The 21,793-nt window shown below is 39.3% G+C and overlaps 1 protein-coding gene across 1 annotated transcript; it reads left to right on the top strand.

Moving 5' to 3' along the window:
* Positions 1-3,348: 3,348 nt before the first annotated feature.
* On the top strand, positions 3,349-18,194 carry sp2 (sp2 transcription factor). Its single transcript, XM_048172572.1, is given in 10 exon segments — positions 3,349-3,492; positions 4,793-4,869; positions 6,176-6,577; positions 6,579-6,629; positions 6,631-6,939; positions 9,559-9,777; positions 9,927-10,212; positions 10,369-10,555; positions 16,030-16,223; positions 16,316-18,194. Coding segments are annotated over 10 exon segments (1,833 nt in total). The 5' UTR covers positions 3,349-3,485; the 3' UTR covers positions 16,417-18,194.
* Positions 18,195-21,793: the final 3,599 nt, after the last annotated feature.

The following is a 21,793-nucleotide window of genomic DNA, read 5'->3' as shown; positions in this document are numbered from 1 at the left end:
ACAGTTCTTTTTTCTGAGGGAAGTTATTCCTAAACTTTTATCTGGGAATAAACACACACATGCACAAGTTTTCTTAGCTATCTAAATGGGAACATTGCAAAGCTGTCTATTGTTTATACAGGTGCTGGTCATATAATTAGATTATCATCAAAAAGTTGTTTTATTTCACTAATTCCATTCAAAAAGTGAAACTTGTATATTATATTCATTCATTACACACAGACTGATATATTTCAAATGTTTATTTCTTTTAATTTTGATGATTATAACTGACAACTAAGGAAAATCCCAAATTCAGTATCTCAGAAAATTTGAAAATTACTTAAGACCAATACAAAGAAAGGATTTTTAGAAATCTTGGCCAACTGAAAGGTATGAGCATGTACAGCACTCAATACTTAGTTGGGGCTCCTTTTGCCTGAATTACTGCAGCAATGCGGCGTGGCATGGAGTTCGATCAGTCTGTGGCACTGCTCAGGTGTTATGAGAGCCCAGGTTGTTCTGATAGTGGCCTTCAGCTCTTCTGCATTGTTGGGTCTGGCATATCACATCTTCCTCTTCACAATACCCCATAGATTTTCTATGGGGTTAAGGTCAGGCGAGTTTGCTGGCCAATTAAGAACAGGGATACCATGGTCCTTAAACCAGGTACTGGTAGCTTTGGCACTGTGTGCAGTTGCCAAGTCCTGTTGGAAAATTAAATCTGCATCTCCATAAAGTTGGACAGCAGCAGGAAGCATGAAGTGCTCTAAAACTTCCTGGTATACGGCTGCGTTGACCTTGGACCTCAGAAAACACAGTGGACCAACACCAGCAGATGTCATGGCACCCCAAACCATCACTGACTGGAAACTTTACATTGGACCGCAAGCAACGTGGATTGTGTGCCTCTCCTCTATTCCTCCAGACTCTGGGACCCTGATTTCCAAAGGAAATGCAAAATTTACTTTCATCAGAGAACATAACTTTGGACCACTCAGCAGCAGTCCAGTCCTTTTTGTCTTTAGACGCTTCTGACGCTGTCTGTTGTTCAAGAGTGGCTTGACACAAGGAATGCGACAGCTGAAACCCATGTCTTGCATACGTCTGTGCGTAGTGGTTCTTGAAGCACTGACTCCAGTTGCAGTCCACTCTTTGTGAATCTCCCCCACATTTTTGAATGGGTTTTGTTAGGAACACAGAATCGCATGAGATTGTCATGCGTGTCTCGTCAGTAAAGCCGGTTCTGTGATTAGCGGTAAATGTCCATCACCTGCTTTCAAATGGAGCGGCACTTAATATACAGAGCCGTAGTTCGTGGACAAGCTACGCAATATCGCGTTCATAATCGAAGGCGATTCATCTGCGATTATGAACGCGATATTGCATAGCTTGTCCACGAACTACGGCTCTGTATATTAAGTATTAATCGTGCAGCCCTAGGTTTTGTTTCACAATCCTCTCCAGGGTGCGGTTATCCCTATTGCTTGTACACTTTTTTTCTACCACATCTTTTCCTTCCCTTCGCCTCTCTATTAATGTGCTTGGACACAGAGCTCTGTGAACAGCCAGCCTCTTTTGCAATGACCTTTTGTGTCTTGCCCTCCTTGTGCAAGGTGTCAATGGTCGTCTTTTGGACAACTGTCAAGTCAGCAGTCTTCCCCATGATTGTGTAGCCTACAGAACTAGACTGAGAGACCATTTAAAGGCCTTTGCAGGTGTTTTGAGTGTGGCACCAGGTGTCTTCAATATTGAACCTTTTCACAATATTCTAATTTTCTGAGATACTGAATTTGGGATTTTCCTTAGTTGTCAGTTATAATCATAAAAATTAAAAGAAATAAACATTTGAAATATATCAGTTTGTGTGCAATGAATGAATATAATATACAAGTTTCACTTTTTGAATGGAATTAGTGAAATAAATCAACTTTTTGATGATATTCTAATTATATGACCAGAACCTGTATATGCAGCTGGTTATAAATACAAAACAACTACCAGTTTTTAAAACTGATGATTTAGCTTAATTTTGAGCACAAATTTGTTCCCAAAATATGTAAAGTAGGCACCCACATATTTTCCATACTTCAGTTTTTATACTCAGCTAGGAATGTCTAATATTGGGGTCACAAAACAAATAGCTAATATTGGGCTAATATTGGGGTCACAAAACAAATAGCTTTTACAAAAAGCTAAATTTCATGTTGGAGAATCGAAGCATTTTGTTGCTGACAAAGCAGCTGGTTGTTGCATTAATGAGATGCAGCGTCCATCACCTGTAGTAGGTTGCTTAAAGGGTTAGTTCACCCAAAAATGAAAATAAGGTAATTAATTACTCACCCTCATGTTGCTCTACAGCCATAAGACCTTCGTTCATCTTCAAAACACAAATTAAGATATTGTTGATGAAATCCGATAGCTCAGTGCGGCCTCTATATTCAAACTCTCAAGGTCCATAAAGGTACTAAAAACATATTTTAAACAGTTCATGTGAGTACAGTGGTTCTCTCTTAATATTATAAAGCGACACTTTTTGTGCGCCAAAAAACAAAATAAAGACTTTTCAACAATATCTATATGGGCCGATTTCAAAATACTGCTTCGGAGCTTTACGAATCGAATCAGGGAATCGGAGCGCCAAAGTCACGTGATTTCAGCAGTTTAACCGTTTGACAGGAGATCCAAATCTCTAATTCGGAACAAAAGATTCATAAAGCTCAGAAGCTTCATGAAGCAGTGTTTTGAAATCGGCCCATATAGATATTGTTGAAAAGTCGTTATTTTTTTTGGCACACAAAAAGTATTCTTGTAGCTTTTTTATATTAAGATAGAAGCACTGAACTCACATGAACTGATTCAAATATGTTTTTAGTACCTTTATGGACCTCGAGAGTTTTAATATAGAGGCCTCACTGAGCCATTGGATTTCATCAACAATATCTTAATTTGTGTTACGAAGATGAACGAAGGTCTTACGGGTGTAGAACGACATGAGGGTGAGTAATTAATGACATTATTTTCATTTTTGTGTGAACTAACCCTTTAACTCGTTTCAGAAGATAACAACCATATATTCTGAGGGAGCACCTGCGTTTAAATTGCAATAGAAAACTAACACAGTCCACACTGGTTGTTTGATCGAAATTGCTGTCAGTTACTTTTGATTGATATGCTTTTTCCATTTCTAACAGGGTGAGCTAAACGTCAGTGAAATTCAAACCTGTGTATTATTGGTTCGGCTTATTATTTTGACTTCTTCACAACGCCCGCCTTTCTCCTGAAAACTCGACAACCTATTGGCTAAATATATATCCTTCAACTGTCACAGAAATATTACCTTATCCCATTGGCCGGAACAAACGTCAATCAGACAAATGCTGTACTCTGACTGGTCCGGACGGCTAGCTCTCGCTGATTGACAAGTAACCGGATTGGCCAGAGGGCGCGGGTGGGGCGGTATCTCGTGTGGGCTCTTCAAGGCTTCACGGAGAGCGAATGTCGTCATGAGCGGTGGGTAGGAATTATAATGTTGGTGTTTATATTACTGTTACTTTCATAAACATTCTATTGAGCGAATGAACCGATACATATTTTATATCATAGCTTGCACACACGAGTTTTAAAAATCATGCGTAGCACGGCGATTCTGCCAAATGCACACTTCCGGAAACACGGTTCTTTTCCGCAGCGAAGAGTTTATCTGGCTAGTTAGCACCTTAGCATGCTAAGCAAGCAGTTTCCTCCTCCATCAGCGCACTCTTGAGTCTGTCTGCTCGCAGACAGAATAACTCTTTCATAGCGCTCTGCACGGTCGTAGAAATAAGTAAACGTGTAGACGGCTGATTAAAACATGATATAAAGACATATTTTAACGCGCTCATTCATAATAGCTCAACCACTTGCAGGCATCTGACGTTTAGCCTGTTAGCGTTAGCCGCTGGCTTCAGCCTGCAGCATTCATCAAACTGTATTTTGCATTTATATAGGCGTAAATATATAATTTTCTTACCTCCAACCACGAATTTTGCTGTAAATACACCTGCTTTGGTTATCAGCGGGTGTGTCCTGTTTTTCAGTTTGATTAGCTTGTTATGAGAGCAAGTTTTTCATGTAGTAAAGTTGCAAAAATGTTGAATTTGATAGAAGACAGATCACTGTGGTGTAATTCTTTTAGAATTACTATGAAATGTAACGACTTCAAATAAACTGTATAACTAGTTCGTTTTATATTATTTTATTTTTTATAACCTAGTTTCATTTCTCTGACAGCCAGTTAGCAAGCGTCATAACATCAAGTGTTTATTTGGATTGGGATCTGAGATCTTTGTACATGCGGGGTCAATGGGGTCAGTGCTGGGTTTTTACCAAAGATGTGCAGTGGATCTCAGTTCTGGTTCTGGAGTAGCCCAGCACTTCAGGACCAGGATTGAGAACATCTTATGGTGTAAAGTGCTATTAGTGGATTGAGTTTTAAACCCTGCCCCGCTGAATCACTCCTCTCCAGGGTTTAGATTATCGCAGGTAACGCCTCCTTAGGTACACTGTCATAACTGAAAGTGCATGCCATTCATGTTCTGTTTATTTTGGACAATCAGTTTATTCAATTTAATCCAGTTCTCTTTGCAAACATTGCTCATAATACTGTGGTGTTTAAAAAATAAGGACATGCCAAGTCTAAGCACAGAATTATACAACTAAATGACTTTAGTAGTTCAAATAAGTCCTCCTGTCTTATTTCATTCTCAAATGGAAATCACATTTGGAGAGTTGTTTTTGTCCTTGGATAAATAGATTCACCTCCTTCTTACAGATCAAAAGGACAGTATGGCCACCACTGTCGCAGTCAGCCCCAGTGAATATCTTCAGCCCTCCACCACCGCTTCTCAAGTAAGCTCCTACTAATGTCATTATTATTATTTTTATTTAGAACATAAGCTTAATAATTATATTCATATTATCAATGAAATCTAAATCAGTCATCTGAAATGCTTAAATGAAATTATCAATACTGGTAATTCTCACATTATATGTTCTTCAAATAAATATTCAAATAAAATATCTCATAAATATTGAGATAATTATTTTTTTCTAGTATTATTATTATTTATGCATCACATTGGTTTTTGCTGTAGTTAATGTATAAATAATATGAAATCATTCTAATTTTTAATGAATAAAAAGGGGATTAATGTAAGCAATAACATGGTATAAGTCACCAATTTCACCGACCTGAATAGTGATTCGCACTCAAAAAAAAACAAAAAAACAAAATAAAACATTTGTAACATTTGACAAAAAAATGTTCAGTATGTATGGCAGTCAAAACCTTTAAATGTTTGTGAATTAGAGGTTATTCATTAGATACAATGCGGTTTTAGTTTATAAAGATATGATTGTATAATATACTTGTGCTTCCTAGACCTGAGAAAGGTGCAAATGGTGTCAGCAATTTTTTGATTGCATTAGGAAAGTTAAAAGTGCATTTAGGCATCAATAACATTTGTAATGTACCAAATGAAAAACAGATATTTAAATATATTTAAAATCATTACAAATATTTAAGAATTTTGTAAGTGTAGGAAGACCGACTCAATTATGTCATTCACTGTGCTTCACAAGAGTGGGCGGAGCTAAAGAGATTGTTTGGCGCATTTTCATTGTGGTTGCTCTCTTGATTGGTGAAAATTTCTGTACAGCATCATGGGTAATGTAGTTTTTCACCACAAATTCCACTGTTAAAGACCATTATTTTAAGAATAATTTGAAATAATGCAGGCTGATGGCTTCAACAAAAGCAAATACCATGGATTAATCACCTTGTAGCTTACAGTAGGGCTGTATTTAAAGGTTTCCCTTGGAGATAATTCCCTATGGAGAAAATGAATGGAATTTTTACTTCCGGAAACCGACTGTTGCACGCTATTATTATTATTACTCTGGAATACTTAACTCTGGTCAGTTAAGTATTTTGGTATAATTACTGCTAAACTGTATATTTGACAGCTGTCCAAACAAATAATTTTCTTACAAAACTGTGCCAGTTTAATGTCTTTTGGTCTCTTTCTCCACACATAATGAAATATTGTTCTTTTTTTGTCGTGCTTGCATTCTAATAAGTGTCAGTCAGCTCAAACTCTGATAAATCTTTATAAGTTTGCTTCTGATAATTGTGAATGGACACTCTCACATGTAGGATTCACAGCCTTCCCCACTGGCACTTCTGGCGGCTACCTGCAGTAAGATTGGGCCTCCTGCTGCCCAAGCCCCAGTCAGCACACCACCATCTCAGCCAACCACGCGCCGTCTGCACCCCATCAAGCCTGCCCCTATTGCTCCGGCTCCACCCAAAAACCTTGGGTTCCTCTCGGCGAAAGGGAATGTCATCCAGCTGCCTGCGGGACTTGGTTCGTCAGGGGCCAGTCCCATTGTTTTCACTATTCAGAGCCCTTCACGTCCAGCAGGCACATCCAATGCCAACATCCAGTACCAAGTGATTCCTCAGTTCCAGGGGTCTCAGACCATTCAAATGATGCCTCAGGGAGGACAGATCCAGATCATCCCCGGAACCAACCAGGCCATCATCACCTCACCTGTTCACAGTTCAGGCTGCCACACCGGCCCCGCCTCCTCTGGCCCCGGCACCGGTATCCTCAGCAGAAGACGGTGGCGATCAAGCCGTCCTCTCAAAAGCGGCGGCAAAATAATGCCAATGTAAATGCTAACGTTGTACGACTCCCTAGTGGACTCACGCTCCCTCTTAACGTTACTACTAGTGATGTGGGAGGAGCGCAGATTGTAACAGAGACTACTGCTGCTCCAGTGAAGGGCAAGAGGGGAAGGAAGAGACAGGTGGCTATAGCCCCGCCTCCTCCTGCCCCTCAACCGGCCTCACCGCCACCTGTAGCTGAGCAGGTTGAAGCGCTGCTAATAGAGACCACAGCCGACAATATTATTCAGGTATGTGCATTTCTGTAATTCTGCTTTGGCTTTCTAAAAACCTTGAGTGCTTTAGCTCATAATTGTGTATTTTTGTGAATTGCTTGTTTCCTTGGATGTCGTCTAATAGATTTATACATTAAAATGACCTTAAAGGGTTAGTTCACACAAAAATTAAAATTCTGTCATTAATTACTCACCTTCATGTCGTTCCACACCTGTAAGACCTTCGTTCATCTTCGGGAACACAAATTAAGATATTTTTGAAAAAATCCGATGGCTCAGTGAGGCCTCCACTGACAGCAAGTTAATTTGCACTTTCAAATGCCCAGAAAGCTACTAAAGATATATTTAAAACAGTTCATGTGACTACAGTGGTTCAACTTTAATGCTATGAAGTGATGAGAATAATTTTTGTGCACCAAAAAAAACAAAATAGCGACTTTATTCAACAATATCTAGTGATGGGCGATTTCAAAACACTGCTTCATGAAGCTTCAAACTTTACAGATCTTTTGTTTCGAATCAGTGGTTTAGAGCGTGAAAGTCACATGATTTCAGTAAACGAGGCTTCGCTACGTCATTAGTGTTTTGAAATGTCAAAGGTTTGCATGACTTTGGCAGTCTGATACATGCTCCGAACCACGAAAGAAGCAGTGACGCAGTGTTTTGAAGCAGTGTTTTGAAATCGCCCATCACTAGATATTGTTGATTAAAGTTGTTATTTAGTTTTTTTGGTGCACAAAAAGTATTCTCGTCGCTTCATAACTGTAAGGTTGAACCACTGTAGTCACATGAACTGTTTTAAATATGTCTTTAGTAGCTTTCTGGGTGTTTAAAAGTGTAAATTAACTTGCTCTCAATGCAGGCCTCACTGAGCCATCGGATTTTATCAAAAGTATCTTAATTCGTGTTCCGAAGATGAACGAAGGTCCTACAGGTTTGGAACGACATGAGGGTGAGTAATTAAATGACAGAATTTTCATTTTTGGGTGAACTAACCCTTAATTGTTTACACTGTTCTGTGTTGGCATGTGTGTCAAGGGAAAAATCATAAGCTGGATTTGAGCTTCATTGCCATGAAGTTACAGAGTTAGATTTAATTTTTAATGTTTATTATTTTCATGCTCAATAAAGTTATTATTTAGATTATTACTGTAAATTATCAAGATTATTGTAAAAATTAGATTACTGTAAATAATTAGAGCAATGTAATTAAAGCATAAATTGGTTTAAAATAACTGTATATACCCTTCACATATTTATGTATTTTTAAATTAAATTAATTTTATATTTGCAACCAGATATCACTTATTAAACTCAATACTCAATAATACACCTCTTTGCGGAGGTCTGCTTGCACGAGTAAAATAAATAAATAACACTCATTTAATGTCTGAGAGACAACATAATGCTGGTATCACATTCACTAACCTGTCGCTCTTTAAATTCTTTGTAGAAATTGGGATTTTTGTCGGCAAGATGCTTTGCCGAGTTGGATGTGTTGGCTCCCTTCGCTTGCGTTATTTTGTAACATCTTTTGCAGACCGGCTTAGTGGTGTCCGTGGGCTTGCCCTGACTGTCGGCAATGCAAGCAAAATAATGCCATATTTCGTTTCGTGCATCTGCTTTTCTCAACAATTTGTGGACGGTCTGCAAGAGCACCTGTATTTACAACCATAGACATCATATAGGTCTATGTTTACAACCATACCTCTCGTTTCGTCACCATAAAAGCCGTTGCGCAGTTGAGAGGAATAAAGACGCACTCAATTTGCCTTAGAAGCAGCGCGCTGCCCCTGCCCCCTTCTGTCGCACTTTAGGAAATACAGCTGGCACTCAAAGTACCTGTACTAATAAAATGAAGAACCGGACCGTTTTTAAAAGCAGGGTATCGCTATACCTTTCTAGTACCAGTATATCGTGCAACACTACAACCTGTCCTATTTCACAATTAAAACGATATTGAGAAATTATATTGTGCTAATAAGCTATTTTTAAGATCGTGCCATAATGCAAAAAATTAATTCTCTACGTTACTGTAATGCAAAAAAGAATATTTGATACTACAAAGTATATTTACAGCATATTTTTTAATGTTTTATGCTGATTTTAAATAAGTTATTAATTTGCATTCATCTTGAATAATTAATGATCATTAATATTTAACAATAATTACATTAAAAATGACTGTTATTCTAGTATTTTTTCTGTACTATTATATTTTTATTAATATTTTGATTTAACTTTTTTTTTTTTTTTTTTTTGGTTTTCATTTTTGTAAGTAATTTTGTTATGCGTTTTTGCCTCTTTTTTTAATATTACTATTTAGAGATTATTTATTTTTTATTTCACTTTTAGTTTTAACTCAAGTTTAGTTTGTATTTATTTTTAGTTAATAATTTTAGTGGTAGACGCCAAGGCAGCATTTCTAATTTTCAAGTTAGATTTTCATTTTAATCCATTTTATCTAAATTTATATTTTATTTTATTTTATTTCAGCTTTATGAAAAATATTGTTAACAGTTTTAGTTAATAAATATGGCCTGGATATGTTTTTTTATAAAATTCTCTCTTTAAGTAGGTAGGCAACTGTTTTTCTTGATTGCGTCTGTTTCTAATAATGTCTTCCTGTAACAGGCAGGAAATAATCTCCTGATCGTGCAGAGTCCGGGGGGGAGTCAGCCTGCCGTGGTGCAGCAGGTGCAGTTGGTTCAGCAGAAATCCGATCAGCAGGTCGTCCAGATTCCCCCACAGGCTCTAAAAGTGGTACAGGCCGCCTCTGCCACACTTCCCCCTGTACCACAGAGACAGACAGTCACACCCAGTGTGCAGGTGTCCCCCCCAGAACACACACAGGTACGTAAAAAAAAAAAACTATATTATTATCTCTTTACAATAATAAAGTATAAACAAGGGCAGTGAATCTAATGTGTTAATTTTATGTCCGTTTGCAAAAAATGTAAAGAAATCATTAGTGATCTAATGCATGTGCTCTGCTGTGCCAGGTGCTGATTAAAACAGCCTCAGGTGAATGGCAGGCTGTACAGCTACAGGAGACCACGGTTACCACGCCAACAACACCCACCAGCACCCCCACACCTGCGGTGGTCACTAAAAAGGCTCAAACAGGGGCACGGAAAGAAAGGACTCTGCCTAAAATTGCCCCGGCTGGAGGGGGTCTGATAACCCTGAATGCAGCCCAGCTAGCTTCTGCTGCTCAGGCTGTTCAGACCATCAATATTAATGGTGTCCAGGTGCAGGGTGTTCCTGTAACGATCACCAATGCTGGGGGTGAGTGAGTGCTTCGCTTTGACAAACAAATGCAAAAGGCTAAGTGTTTAATTATTATTGATTTGTGTCACTTAACTCTTTCAAAGTCTTGGAGCAATGCATTCTGAATTATGTTAACATGAGCTGCATTTTGACTGATGCGTTTGTGTCTTTCAGGCCAGCAGCACCTCACGGTGCAGACGGTTCCAGGCGCGGGTCTGCAGTTGGGTGGTATGCAGACACAAACGCAGACCATGCAGGTGGAGCAGACACAGACGCTCGCACTGGAACTGCAGAGTCAGCCAGGAGAGAAAAAACGGCGTATGGCCTGCACCTGTCCAAACTGCAAAGACGCAGAAAAGAGGTAGCAAAGATTTTATTTATGAAGGCATTTAAAAAAAAAAAAAAATCTGTGCGACATGGGTAAAAATATTATCACGATATTTTTTTCCCATACCATTCGATATTTCAAATAATGAGAAATGAAATGCATTCCACATGTTTGAAAGAATTAATGTAAACAATAAAAATGTAAATAAATTTTTTATAGGCTATTTATCATATAGGCCTGCTGGTAAAAAAGAAACTTCTCAAAACTTTAATTTAAGCAGAATATCTCAATTGGAGATATTGGCTAAACTCCAGCTTACGTGTTTGTTGGTGTTTTCAGATAATCCCCACTTCTTCCAGTGTAGAGACAGCGTGTGGTTACCAAATTGCAAAGATTAAGTAAAAGACCAGGTAGGAAACATGTTCTTTTAACAGAAAAGCTCTGATTGGGGAATTTAAATTATTGAAATATGGCAACCGCAAACATGAAAACTCATAGCGGCTTGTTAAAAACAGTCTGTAATTTTTTGTCCCCTCTTTTTTTCCTAGACAAAAACGAGTGATTTTGGTCAAGTTTTTATTTTTTTAACTACACTTTAGTCTAGTCTTTTTTGTCGATATTACACTTTGATATAGTCACATTTATCATTTAATGACATTGGTGTCGTCTCGCCTTAGTTATGAAAAAAAGGTTGTCATTTAATTTTTTTCATCATAGATTTCATGAACGAAGCTGAAGAAAATGAGGAAATTACACCGCTCCCTTTGCCAAGTGCATTCCAAACTGCTACATACGGCACGCGTGTGCTCTGCTCACTTAGGGATGATCCACATAGCGCATAGGGATGAATATGCGTACTGTTACACCCCTAATATACACACACACACATTATATATATATATATATATATATATATATATATATATATACACACACACACACACACACACACACACACACACACACACACAGTACAGTCCAAAAGTTTGGAACCACTAAGATTTTTAATGTTTTTAAAAGAAGTTTCGTCTGCTCACCAAGGCTACATTTATTTAATTAAAAATACAGTAAAAAACAGTAATATTGTGAAATATTATTACAATTTAAAATAACTGTTTTCTATTTGAATATATTTCACAAAGTAATTTATTCCTGTGATGGCAAAGCTGAATTTTCAGCATCATTACTCCAGTCTTCAGTGTTACATGATCCTTCAGAAATCATTCTAATATGCTGATCTGCTGCTCAAGAAACATTTAATTTGTACAATTGTACAAAATATTTGTGTACAATATTTTTTTCAGGATTATTTGATGAATAGAAAGTTCAAAAGAACAGTGTTTATCTGAAATCTAATCTTTTGTAACATTGTAAATGTCTTTACTGCCACTTTTGATTGATTTAATGCATCCTTGCTGAATAAAAGTATTCATTTCTTTAATTTCTTTTCAAAAAAATAAAAATAAAAATTCTTACTGACCCCAAACTTTTGAACGGTAGTGTATAATGCTACAGAAGCTTTGTATTTCAGATAAATGCTGTTCTTTTGAATTTTCTATTCATCAAGGAATCATTGAAAATAATCATAAATGTTTATTGAGCAGCAAATCAGCATATTAGAATGATTTCTGAAGGATCATGTGACACTGAAGACTGGAGTAACGATGCTGAAAATTCAGCTTTGCATCACAGGAATAAATTACTTTGTCAAATATATTTAAATAGTACACAGTTATTTTAAATTGTAATAATATTTCACAATATTAATGTTTTTTACTGTATTTTTAATTAAATAAATGTAGCCTTGGTGAGCAGACGAAACTTCTTTTAAAAACATTAAAAATCTTAGTGGTTCCAAACTTTTGGACTGTACTGTGTGTATATATATATATATATATATATATATATATATATATATATATATATATATATATATATATGAAATTAGTTAATAAAATTGTCAAATTTTTATGACAGCCACTATGGTGAAGTAAACATCACAGATGCTTTGCTATAAGCTGCACCTGTAGGAACTACACTAACTATGGTGATGCAGATCTACTTCTGAGATGGTATTCCTGGAGCATCCACATTGTTGGAACCCTTCCGCATCGTCAGCAGGGATCTCAGGGTCTCCGGCGTTTTGCCCCTTAACCTGAACACCTCGCCTGAGTGGGGCAGCGAAGACTGACTAGCCTTCACCTGCAGAAGGGTTCCAACTATGGGCTCTCTTCAGCCACAGCCATCATGAACTGGACTCGGCTGCTGCAGCAATGTCCCTGGTGGCTTTCTTCAGTTGTTTAGACTCCAGGCCCACACTCTGGAGGAAATAGCGCACCAATTTTGCTGGGAACCCACGGCAGCCGAATTCAATGGAGTAGCTGGTTGCATGCCACCCCTTTAGAACAGCTTCGTCGACCAGGTCCTGGTACTTGGATTTTTCAGTTGATGGGGCGTGGCTAGCCTCTCTTCCCAGGGCACAGTGAGCTCAGCAATTATGATGGTTTTTGTGTTCTTGGATAACAGGTCCATATCTGGTCGGAGGGAGGTCACTGCCATGTTCCTGTGGGAAGACAAGCTTCCGCTTCAGGTCTACTCTCAACTCCCAATCAGAAGCTCGTTGCAAAATAGAGGGCGGGTTCTTGGCCACCATGCCGGTCTTATAAGTCTCATCTCCTTTCCTCACAAAGGTTATGGCTTCGGGTGGATGGACCTGCTTGTTGTTGGCTTTGACTCGCTGCTGTTCCACCCATTTGGTAATTTCCGTGAGGACCTTGTCGTGCCTCCATCTGTACCGCCCTTCTAATGCCTTTGGACAAGCGATCGGGATGTGGTTCAGTGTACAGGAGGCTGCTCCACATTGGTTGCAAGATGGGTCTTCCCCTCCGCCCCAGAACCTTATATTTCTTGGTGTTGGCAGCAGGTCAGTCACTGAAGCTCAAATTCCCTTGGTCGGTCTGCCACATTTCCTTCCACGACAGAGGTCGCTCCTGTGCCTGGTCTCATTGCGTCCATTGACCCTGAGAGGCAAGCCCTATCGCTTTCACCTGACGCTCCTCCTCTGCTGCCTCACGGACTCTTTGCACCACAAGGCCACCACAAGGCTCTGGCATCAGCCCTGCTCCACCTCTTCTCACTGTAGTGTCCAAGGCCCAGGCGTCCCTGGCATACCACACCCACGATTTCCTGGTGTTTCCAGTAGGATTCTGCTTCCATCACGGCTTGCTGGGGCTTCCACTTTCTGCCGCATTTGATGGTCTTGTTTGCGTATCTTACTTTCCCATCTTTCGACGTGAGGAGTGTACTGACTGCCCTTGCCTTGGTGGCTTTAAAGGTGCCCTAGATTCAAAAATTGAATTTATCTTGGCATAGTTGAATAACAAGAGTTCAGTACATGGAAGTCTCAAACTCCATTGTTTCCTCCTTCTTATATAAATCTCATTTGTTTAAACGACCTCCGAAGAACAGGCGAATCTCAACATAACACCGACTGTTACGTAACAGTCGGGGTGTACGCCCCAATATTTGCATAATGCCAGCCCATGATGTTCCCAACATTATAAAAGGAATTAGACAAGGGCAGCCGGTAAACGTCTGAGCTGCACACAGCCGAATCATCAGACTAGGTAAGCAAGAACAACAGCGAAAAATGGCAGATGGAGCAATAATAACTGACATAATCCATGATAGCATGATATTTTTACTGATATTTGTGAATTGTCTTTCTAAATGTTTCGTTAGCATGTTGCTAATATACTGTTAAATGTGGTTAAAGTTACCATTGTTTCTTACTGTATTCACGGAGACAAGAGCCGTCGCTATTTTCATTTTTTAAACACTTGCAGTCTGTATAATGCATAAACACAACTTCATTCTTTATAAATCTCTCCAACAGTGTAGCAATAGCAGTTAGCCACGGAGGACAGCCTCAAATTCACTCAGAATAAAACTTTTAACATCCAAATAAATACTTTACTCACATAATTCGAAGCATGCATGCAGCATGCATGACGAACATCTTGTAAAGATCCATTTGAGGGTTATATTAGCTGTGTGAACTTTGTAAATGCGCTGTAATATAGTCGACAGCTCGTGTGGCAGGAAGCTCGTGTCTTAAAGGGGCGGCGCCGAGTGTAAATCAGTGCATAGTTAATGGTGCCCCAAAATAGGCAGTTAAAAAAATTAATTTAAAAAAATCTATGGGGTATTTTGAGCTGAAACTTCACAGACACATTCAGGAGACACCTTAGACTTATATTACATCTTGTGAAAGAACGTTCTTGGGCACCTTTAAACTCCTCGACCACTGATGAGACTGGCAAGGGAAGCTTGGAGGTCTTGCTGTAAAGGTTGATTGCGCTGAATGATGGGGGGACTCCCAGCCATTTCCTCAAGAACTTACTGCACAGTCTTTCCATTCCTTCCACCTGGGACATGGGAAATTCATAAAGTAGTTAGGGCCACTGCAGCCGGGTATGATGCCATACTGAAAACACCAGACTCCCGAGCAGTTGGCTGTGCTCAATTGCCTTAAGCCAGGTGTTCAGCTGGGCCTTGGTATTAGTAAGATTGCCGCTGTCCTTTAAGGAGCTGTCGTACTGCTTTACGAGGCATCGGATCCCTTGATCTTGGATTGTTGGGATCTCCGAGCCTTGGATGTTGAAGATGTTTCCTGTTGGCCATTTAATTGTTTATATTTCCAAAAAAATAAATAATAACTTAATGTGTAAAAACTTTCTTGTGTAACTGAAGTGTTTGTGTACAAATCACATAATTTTGACCTTCAATATTATAATGTAGCACCAACTGACTCCCTGTATAGTTTACAGCATTAGATTTTAGATTTTTTTTTTCCCTGAGAAAATTTGCCATGTACTGTACCTGATATATATCCAAATTAATCGATATTGAATCAAATCAAATTGAATCGGAATCTAATCAAATCTTGTGAATCAAAATTGAATCGTGAAATTATATATATATAATAATATCCGGCCCTAGTAAACATAACTTAATAGACTCCACAGAGTAAGCTTCCTTTTAATCATTTCTTTATGTTTTGTCCAGATTCTGTTGTTTCTGTAATGTTTTCTGGATTCAGTGTTTTAAGACTTAAAAAATATGTATCATCAAAAATGAATTCATATTCATAATCCATCTTAAAATGTAATCAAATTACAATGTAACAATTAATTTACTACAGTTTGTTTTTGTCAAATAAGGTGCTGCACAACAGAACTTTTGCTTGTATTGTATTGCTTAAAATGGTAAAAAAAATAATTAATGTTGCTGGAGTGTTTGTAGTTGAAAGAACTGTGCCATTGATTCACACAAAGTCGAGCAGAATAGTAAATCTGCTTAAATTCAAACAATGAAGCAGTAAAATGGATTTCAGATTTCACAAAGTTTCTCATTGGCACACTTCTGATTACCATTTTATAATTAATGGCGGTTATGAAAGGAAATACTAATTGTGGCAGCCCATATTTGGTTTTTATATGCAACAGGCCAGGAGAGGTGGGGAAAAGAAAACACATCTGCCACATAGCAGGCTGTGAAAAGACCTTTCGAAAGACTTCCCTGCTACGGGCGCATGTCCGACTGCACACGGGAGAGAGACCCTTTGTGTGCAGCTGGGTCTTCTGTGGAAAACGCTTCACACGCAGTGACGAACTGCAGCGACACGCCAGGACACACACGGGTATGTAACCTCCAAGTATACACGTGCATGCACAAAATACAAATGTGCTGCTTCAGTGTGTAAATTCTCTGTTTATTTTTGTCTGCTTTTAGGAGACAAACGTTTCGAGTGCAATAAATGTCAGAAACGTTTCATGCGGAGTGACCACCTCACAAAGCATTACAAAACACACATCAACACAAAGAGCCTGTGAACATCATCTTTCACAGGATTTCAAGAACTTTGGGAGGATAAAAAAGAAAAATGGCCTCTAAGAATGGGAGGAAACAAAGGTCAACCCCCCTTCATGTGTACGACATGACCCTGGAAAGTCACCTGTTTATACCAGCTGTTTCAGGGTAGACTACACTCCCGCTGTCCACTTTTTTTTTTTTTTAACTCGCCCTCATTGTCAGAGGAAGGCTGGCAGGCCGTAAAGTGGGGCCCTCACCTAAGATTCACGAAGAACATGGGTGCCAATTGTGTTTTGGGTGATTTCCTCTGTTATACGGAGCGAAAAAGATGTCTGTCTCAGCACCAACAGACACTCCAGCCAAAAAAAAAAAGAAGGAAAGAAGTTACTTTTTTTTTTTTTTTTTTCCCCTCAATTACAATTTTTCACATGTATGTTTTGGTTGTTTTAGCTATATCATGCCCCTCACAATGAAGTGTAGCAGCTAATGGACAGTGTTTCCTGGCTTTTATTGTGTAAATGTTTGTTTTCATGCATACAAACATACATTTGTACATACTATAGCAAATTTGAATACAGAAGTGATGCTTTGGACAAACTCTTTGACCCACTTAAATTATTTTCAGTTGTTAAATGATTTTATAAAGTCTGCTTTATAATTTTAAACCGAAGCTTGAAACTTTGTATAACTTTAGTTGATTGGTTTTAATATCATTGGAGGTTTTGGAAAAAAAATATTTTGGCTTTTACATACTTGTTCATGGTTAGACAATCATGTCATGTGTATAAAGGAGCTAAACAGGAGGGTAAATATCTTGGTATTTGCTACACATTTAAAGGTTGACTGTCATAAAATAAGGAATAATTTATGTTAAAAAAAACAAAAAACATGTAAATGGAATCAAACGTATGCAGATTGTGTCTGTTAAAAGATTGCTAATGTGTCCATTCAAAAAATGTAGATATGAAGTTATGTTTATGTTCTGGTGTAAAGCAAGAAGAAATTTCTCACAAACCAGGATGCAATGTGACGAAAATGTGATTGTGGTTACATTATACCAATTTAAATGTTTTTATTTCATTCAAGGTACGTGTAAAGTGGCTACTGGATTTAATGGTTAGTTAAATTCAGTCATTCCATTTAAGATCATCTAAGTTTTTGTCCAAGCTCTCTAAAGGAGGCCTTAAGAGGGGAAACAAAATCTGTGCTCATGTATGTTTGTATAGTGTCTTGAGTTCATACTGCTCTATTTGGGTGTAAAATGTAGGATAATTGTTACATAAACATGTATTGGCTGTTGTTGCCAAACATGAAAGATGTGGACTGTGTACAGTGTAAATGAGAAGGAAAATACAACATTGTATAGTTTCATTCCTATAATATGTAAGACTAATAGATTACCCTTTTTATTGACTAAAAGTTGCCTTAGTCTGCAGCACCCCATATTTAAAGAGATTTGTCTTTTTCCAGGGAACTGCATTTGTAGACCTGCTTTATTATTTTTTTTATCTAACTTATGAAATGTTAAAAAATGCCAATTTATGTGCACTGACCAAATTCAGGGTTTTCACTGAGTGGATAATTTAATTATTTGGTTTATGTACCTATGTTTGATTTGAAAGAATAAAAAGTTCTTTATCCTTGGTAAACCCACATATAAGAGCCCTGGCTTTGAATATCGGTAGGTAAACTTGTGTTTGTATAACTTGTATTGAGGAGCTTAGACCAGAGAACTTGCTATCTTTTTCTACAGTCAGACCACCTCTCCCACTCACTCAATAAAGCATAACACAAAACACTCAGTGTTTCTCTGTTTTTGAATGCAATAGTTCAGGCAAAAAAAATCATTGACGCCCTGATGTCCAAACCTACATATGCCTTTTTGTCATGACTATGTGACTATATAAATGTGACCTGATCAAGTTACCCCAATTAAACCATTGGTGTAGCATGTTTTAACCCCTGTTAAATTTGCCAACGATAGGCTGGTACAAGTGCAGAGTAACTCTTAATTCATATAATAATGGTTCTGTAATTATTCACCACATTGTACAACACATTGAGTACATAATAAATTTCTTGCTGCTGCAACAACCTATTGGGATCAAATAAAAAGCACATGGAATGGATTTTATAATTCCCATGATATGTTTTTCCATGACGTAGCACTGGTTACTGGCGTAACCTTGTTTCGATGAATAGTGGAAGAGCACCAGAGACGGTCGAACATAGTGGAAGGAGTCTTGACTTGGCGCTTCAGATAGAGAATTACGCATTGTTGTGTCACCCGTGACCCTGACCAGTGACGTGTCAGAAGCTATATAGATTCCACTTGCATCACAGTCGGTCTCTGAAGTCTTTCTCTTAGAGTGACCAGAGACTTTGCAGGTCTTCCACTTCTCATAAAACCAAGATTACACCAGTAAACAGTTCTATTTTGCTGTTCCAGACTTCCAGAGACGGTTGAATGTAGTGGAAGAGGAATATAACCAAGTCACAAGAGCTACACCAACCAAAATACTGTCCGACAGTACAGCAGAGCTGACCAAAGGCAGAAGGGCCACACTGAGTCTGTAAAATCTTTTGAAGGTGATGTCCATGTGGCTACAGCACATATCTCAGAGAGAGGTACTCCACATAGTGCTGCCCAAAAAGTAGCCACCGCCTGAGTCGAATAGATGCTGGAACTGTCTGACCTGCCAAACCATATCCATGCACAATGGTACAAGTCTTCGACAAGTTTTGACAAGAGTGCGCCTTTCCGACAGGCACCAAACCAAACAACTGATCATGAACCAAGCACCATGAACCAGTTTATAACACGCACACAATGCTCTCACTGGACACAGAGTTGCCTGGGAAGCCTCTTCATGATTGAGCGTCTTAAGCTGAATAGGTTGGTTTACACACCAATTAGACAACACTTGTAGGTTGGAAAGCTGGACTCTTGTCAAACCTGATTATACTGAGTTCCCCTTCTGAGACATTGTAGGCTCATAGAGAGGGCGTGTAGCTCCACTACTTTTTTGGTTGATGTTATAGCCAAGAGAAAATTCAGTTAATCAACTCAATTAATGATAAGAGGTATATATACAGCAGACTTACTTCTGTTCGTTGACAGTTTGTCAGCATCACTCCACCACCCAATCTCCTCACCTCTAGCTCTAACTATTCTTATCACAACCAGGGGGACTACTCTGTGTTCGGGCCAAAATTCCGAGCTTAAAGCCCCCCCCGGACAGCATGTCAAATATGCATAACCTTTACTCTAAGTTATACGTAAGTGTGAACTCGTGAAAGACTCTATCTGCTTGTTCAAGTGACTCATAAGGTGCTGTTAAGTGTTAAGCACCACCTGCAGATCCCACTGGGTATGCACTACACATGCTGGTGGATTAAGACATACTGCTGCCTTTAAAAAAAGCCCCCACAAATCTATTCGCACCAACTTTGTGATAACAGGTTCCGCCGACCTGGCAATAGTTGCAGTGGACCAGTCACAACAGCAGATTAAACTTGCTGGCCAGCAGGGAGCCACTAGAATGAGTCTATGGAGTTTCTCCTGCACATGCCTCAGGACAGGCCAAAGAAATGGAATGGGAGAGAAGGCATAGAGGAGGAGATCTGGCCAGATCCTGGCCTTATGATCCTTGCTCCTCCTGCACTGTGAACCACTGCAGACCCTGTGTTGTCCCTCTGCTGGCAAAGATGTCCATTGCTGCAGTCCCATAAATTCCCCAAATTGACTGAATGATTGCTCTGTGCAGACACCACTCCCCTGGCTTTGGACCCAAACAAGAGAGTGAATCTGCAATGCTGTTGCAGTGACCAGGAATGTGTGCCACTCTGATAGACAGAAAGTGCTTGTTCACCCACATCAGCAGCACTTGTGAAAGTCGAAGGCAAGATAGCCCCTTGGCGGTTGATTAAGAACACCACCATGGTATTTTCTGTCCACACCAGAATGTGCCTCCCTGATTACTCCTGTCTGAAGTGTCTTAGGGTGCCATAGGAAACTGAAATCAGGTAGCTTGCATTGATATTGGAACTTCACTATGGCTCCCCATATAGCCTGCCTCCTGCATGCTGTGAGGGTGGCCCTCATTGCTTAAGAGTCTAGATGCAATCTCAGGAAGCGTATTGACTGGCATGGAGTAAGACAGCTTTTCTGTAGGTTTACTTCCACTCCTAAGGCACAGGCAAGGCAAGGTGACATGCTCTAGTAGGCGCTGTGCGTTGCTGGCAGCCTGTTGAGGTGACCTGGCACAGAGCAACCAGTTATCCAGGTATGGGAGAATCAACATGCCCTCCCACTGTAGAGGTTCTACTGCCGTTTGGATACATTGTGTGAAAACACAGGGAGAGAGGGAGAGGCCAAATGGTAGAACTCGATATTGGTATGTCCTGCCTTGGAACTTAAACAGAAGAAATCTTCTGTGATGAGGTGCAATAGTGATGTGGAAATATGCATCCTTCAGATCCACAAAAGTAAACCACTTGCATGGTTTGATGACTTTTGATGGCAGGACATCTATGACAGGCAGCATGCAGAAAGGAATGTGTTTGAGACTCCTGCATCTGAGGTCCAGGACAGGCCTGAAATTTCCATCTTTCTTGCAAACGAGTATTTTTTATGAAATATTTTGAATGAAATCCCCCAGGGTGGATTTGGGGGTTTACTAGCTCTATCACACCCTTCTCCAGTTGCTTCAAGAGCTCCAAAGATATAGCGAGAGTTTGACGAACCACTGTGGGTCAAGTATGTGTGCATAATGGGGGTCTGTGATGGAACTGAAGACAGTAGCTCATCTCAAGTATGTCAATGAGCCACTTGTTGTTCATAATCCCTCTCCAAAGCTGTAGTTGAGAGGTTGGAAAGTGACCCATCACAGACTCTGGACCATTAGTGACAACAGAGAGCGATTTCATTATTTTTAGGGGGTAGGTTGTCTAAAGCAAGCACAAGATGCCTGTGAGACTGTCCTAGCAGGTGTTGGAGTTGGGTTATGTGACGTACAGGCATTCGATGTGTGGATGGCCCATAACAACTACACTGTGCTCAAAGTGCTGGGAATGAGACTCCACTGCACGAACACTGGACCAAAAACCTGTCCAGGTAAACACGGTGGCTGGCGAAGACTGTTACGGCAAGCTTCTGGGAGTTTAAACTGTGCTAGCCAAACCTGCCTCCTAGCTTGTGTAGTAAGCCCAACAGCCTTCCTAATAGAGAAAGCAATCGAACCCAAGGCCTGCATGGAAGCATCAAGCAACACTGATGCAGTATTGTCTGGTGGAGTAATGTTGGTGGAGTAATGTTCACAGTAGAATGGAATGATAACAATAGATGAGTCATTGAATTTGAAGGCTTAAGTCTGAAGACAGTGTTATAAATTCTGA

The sequence above is a fragment of the Megalobrama amblycephala genome, linkage group LG21, assembly GCF_018812025.1.
Source record: "Megalobrama amblycephala isolate DHTTF-2021 linkage group LG21, ASM1881202v1, whole genome shotgun sequence".
Classification (NCBI taxonomy): Eukaryota; Metazoa; Chordata; class Actinopteri; order Cypriniformes; family Xenocyprididae; genus Megalobrama; species Megalobrama amblycephala.
The sequence above is the reverse complement of the archived record's forward strand: the minus strand, read 5'-3'. Positions and strand labels throughout refer to the sequence as shown.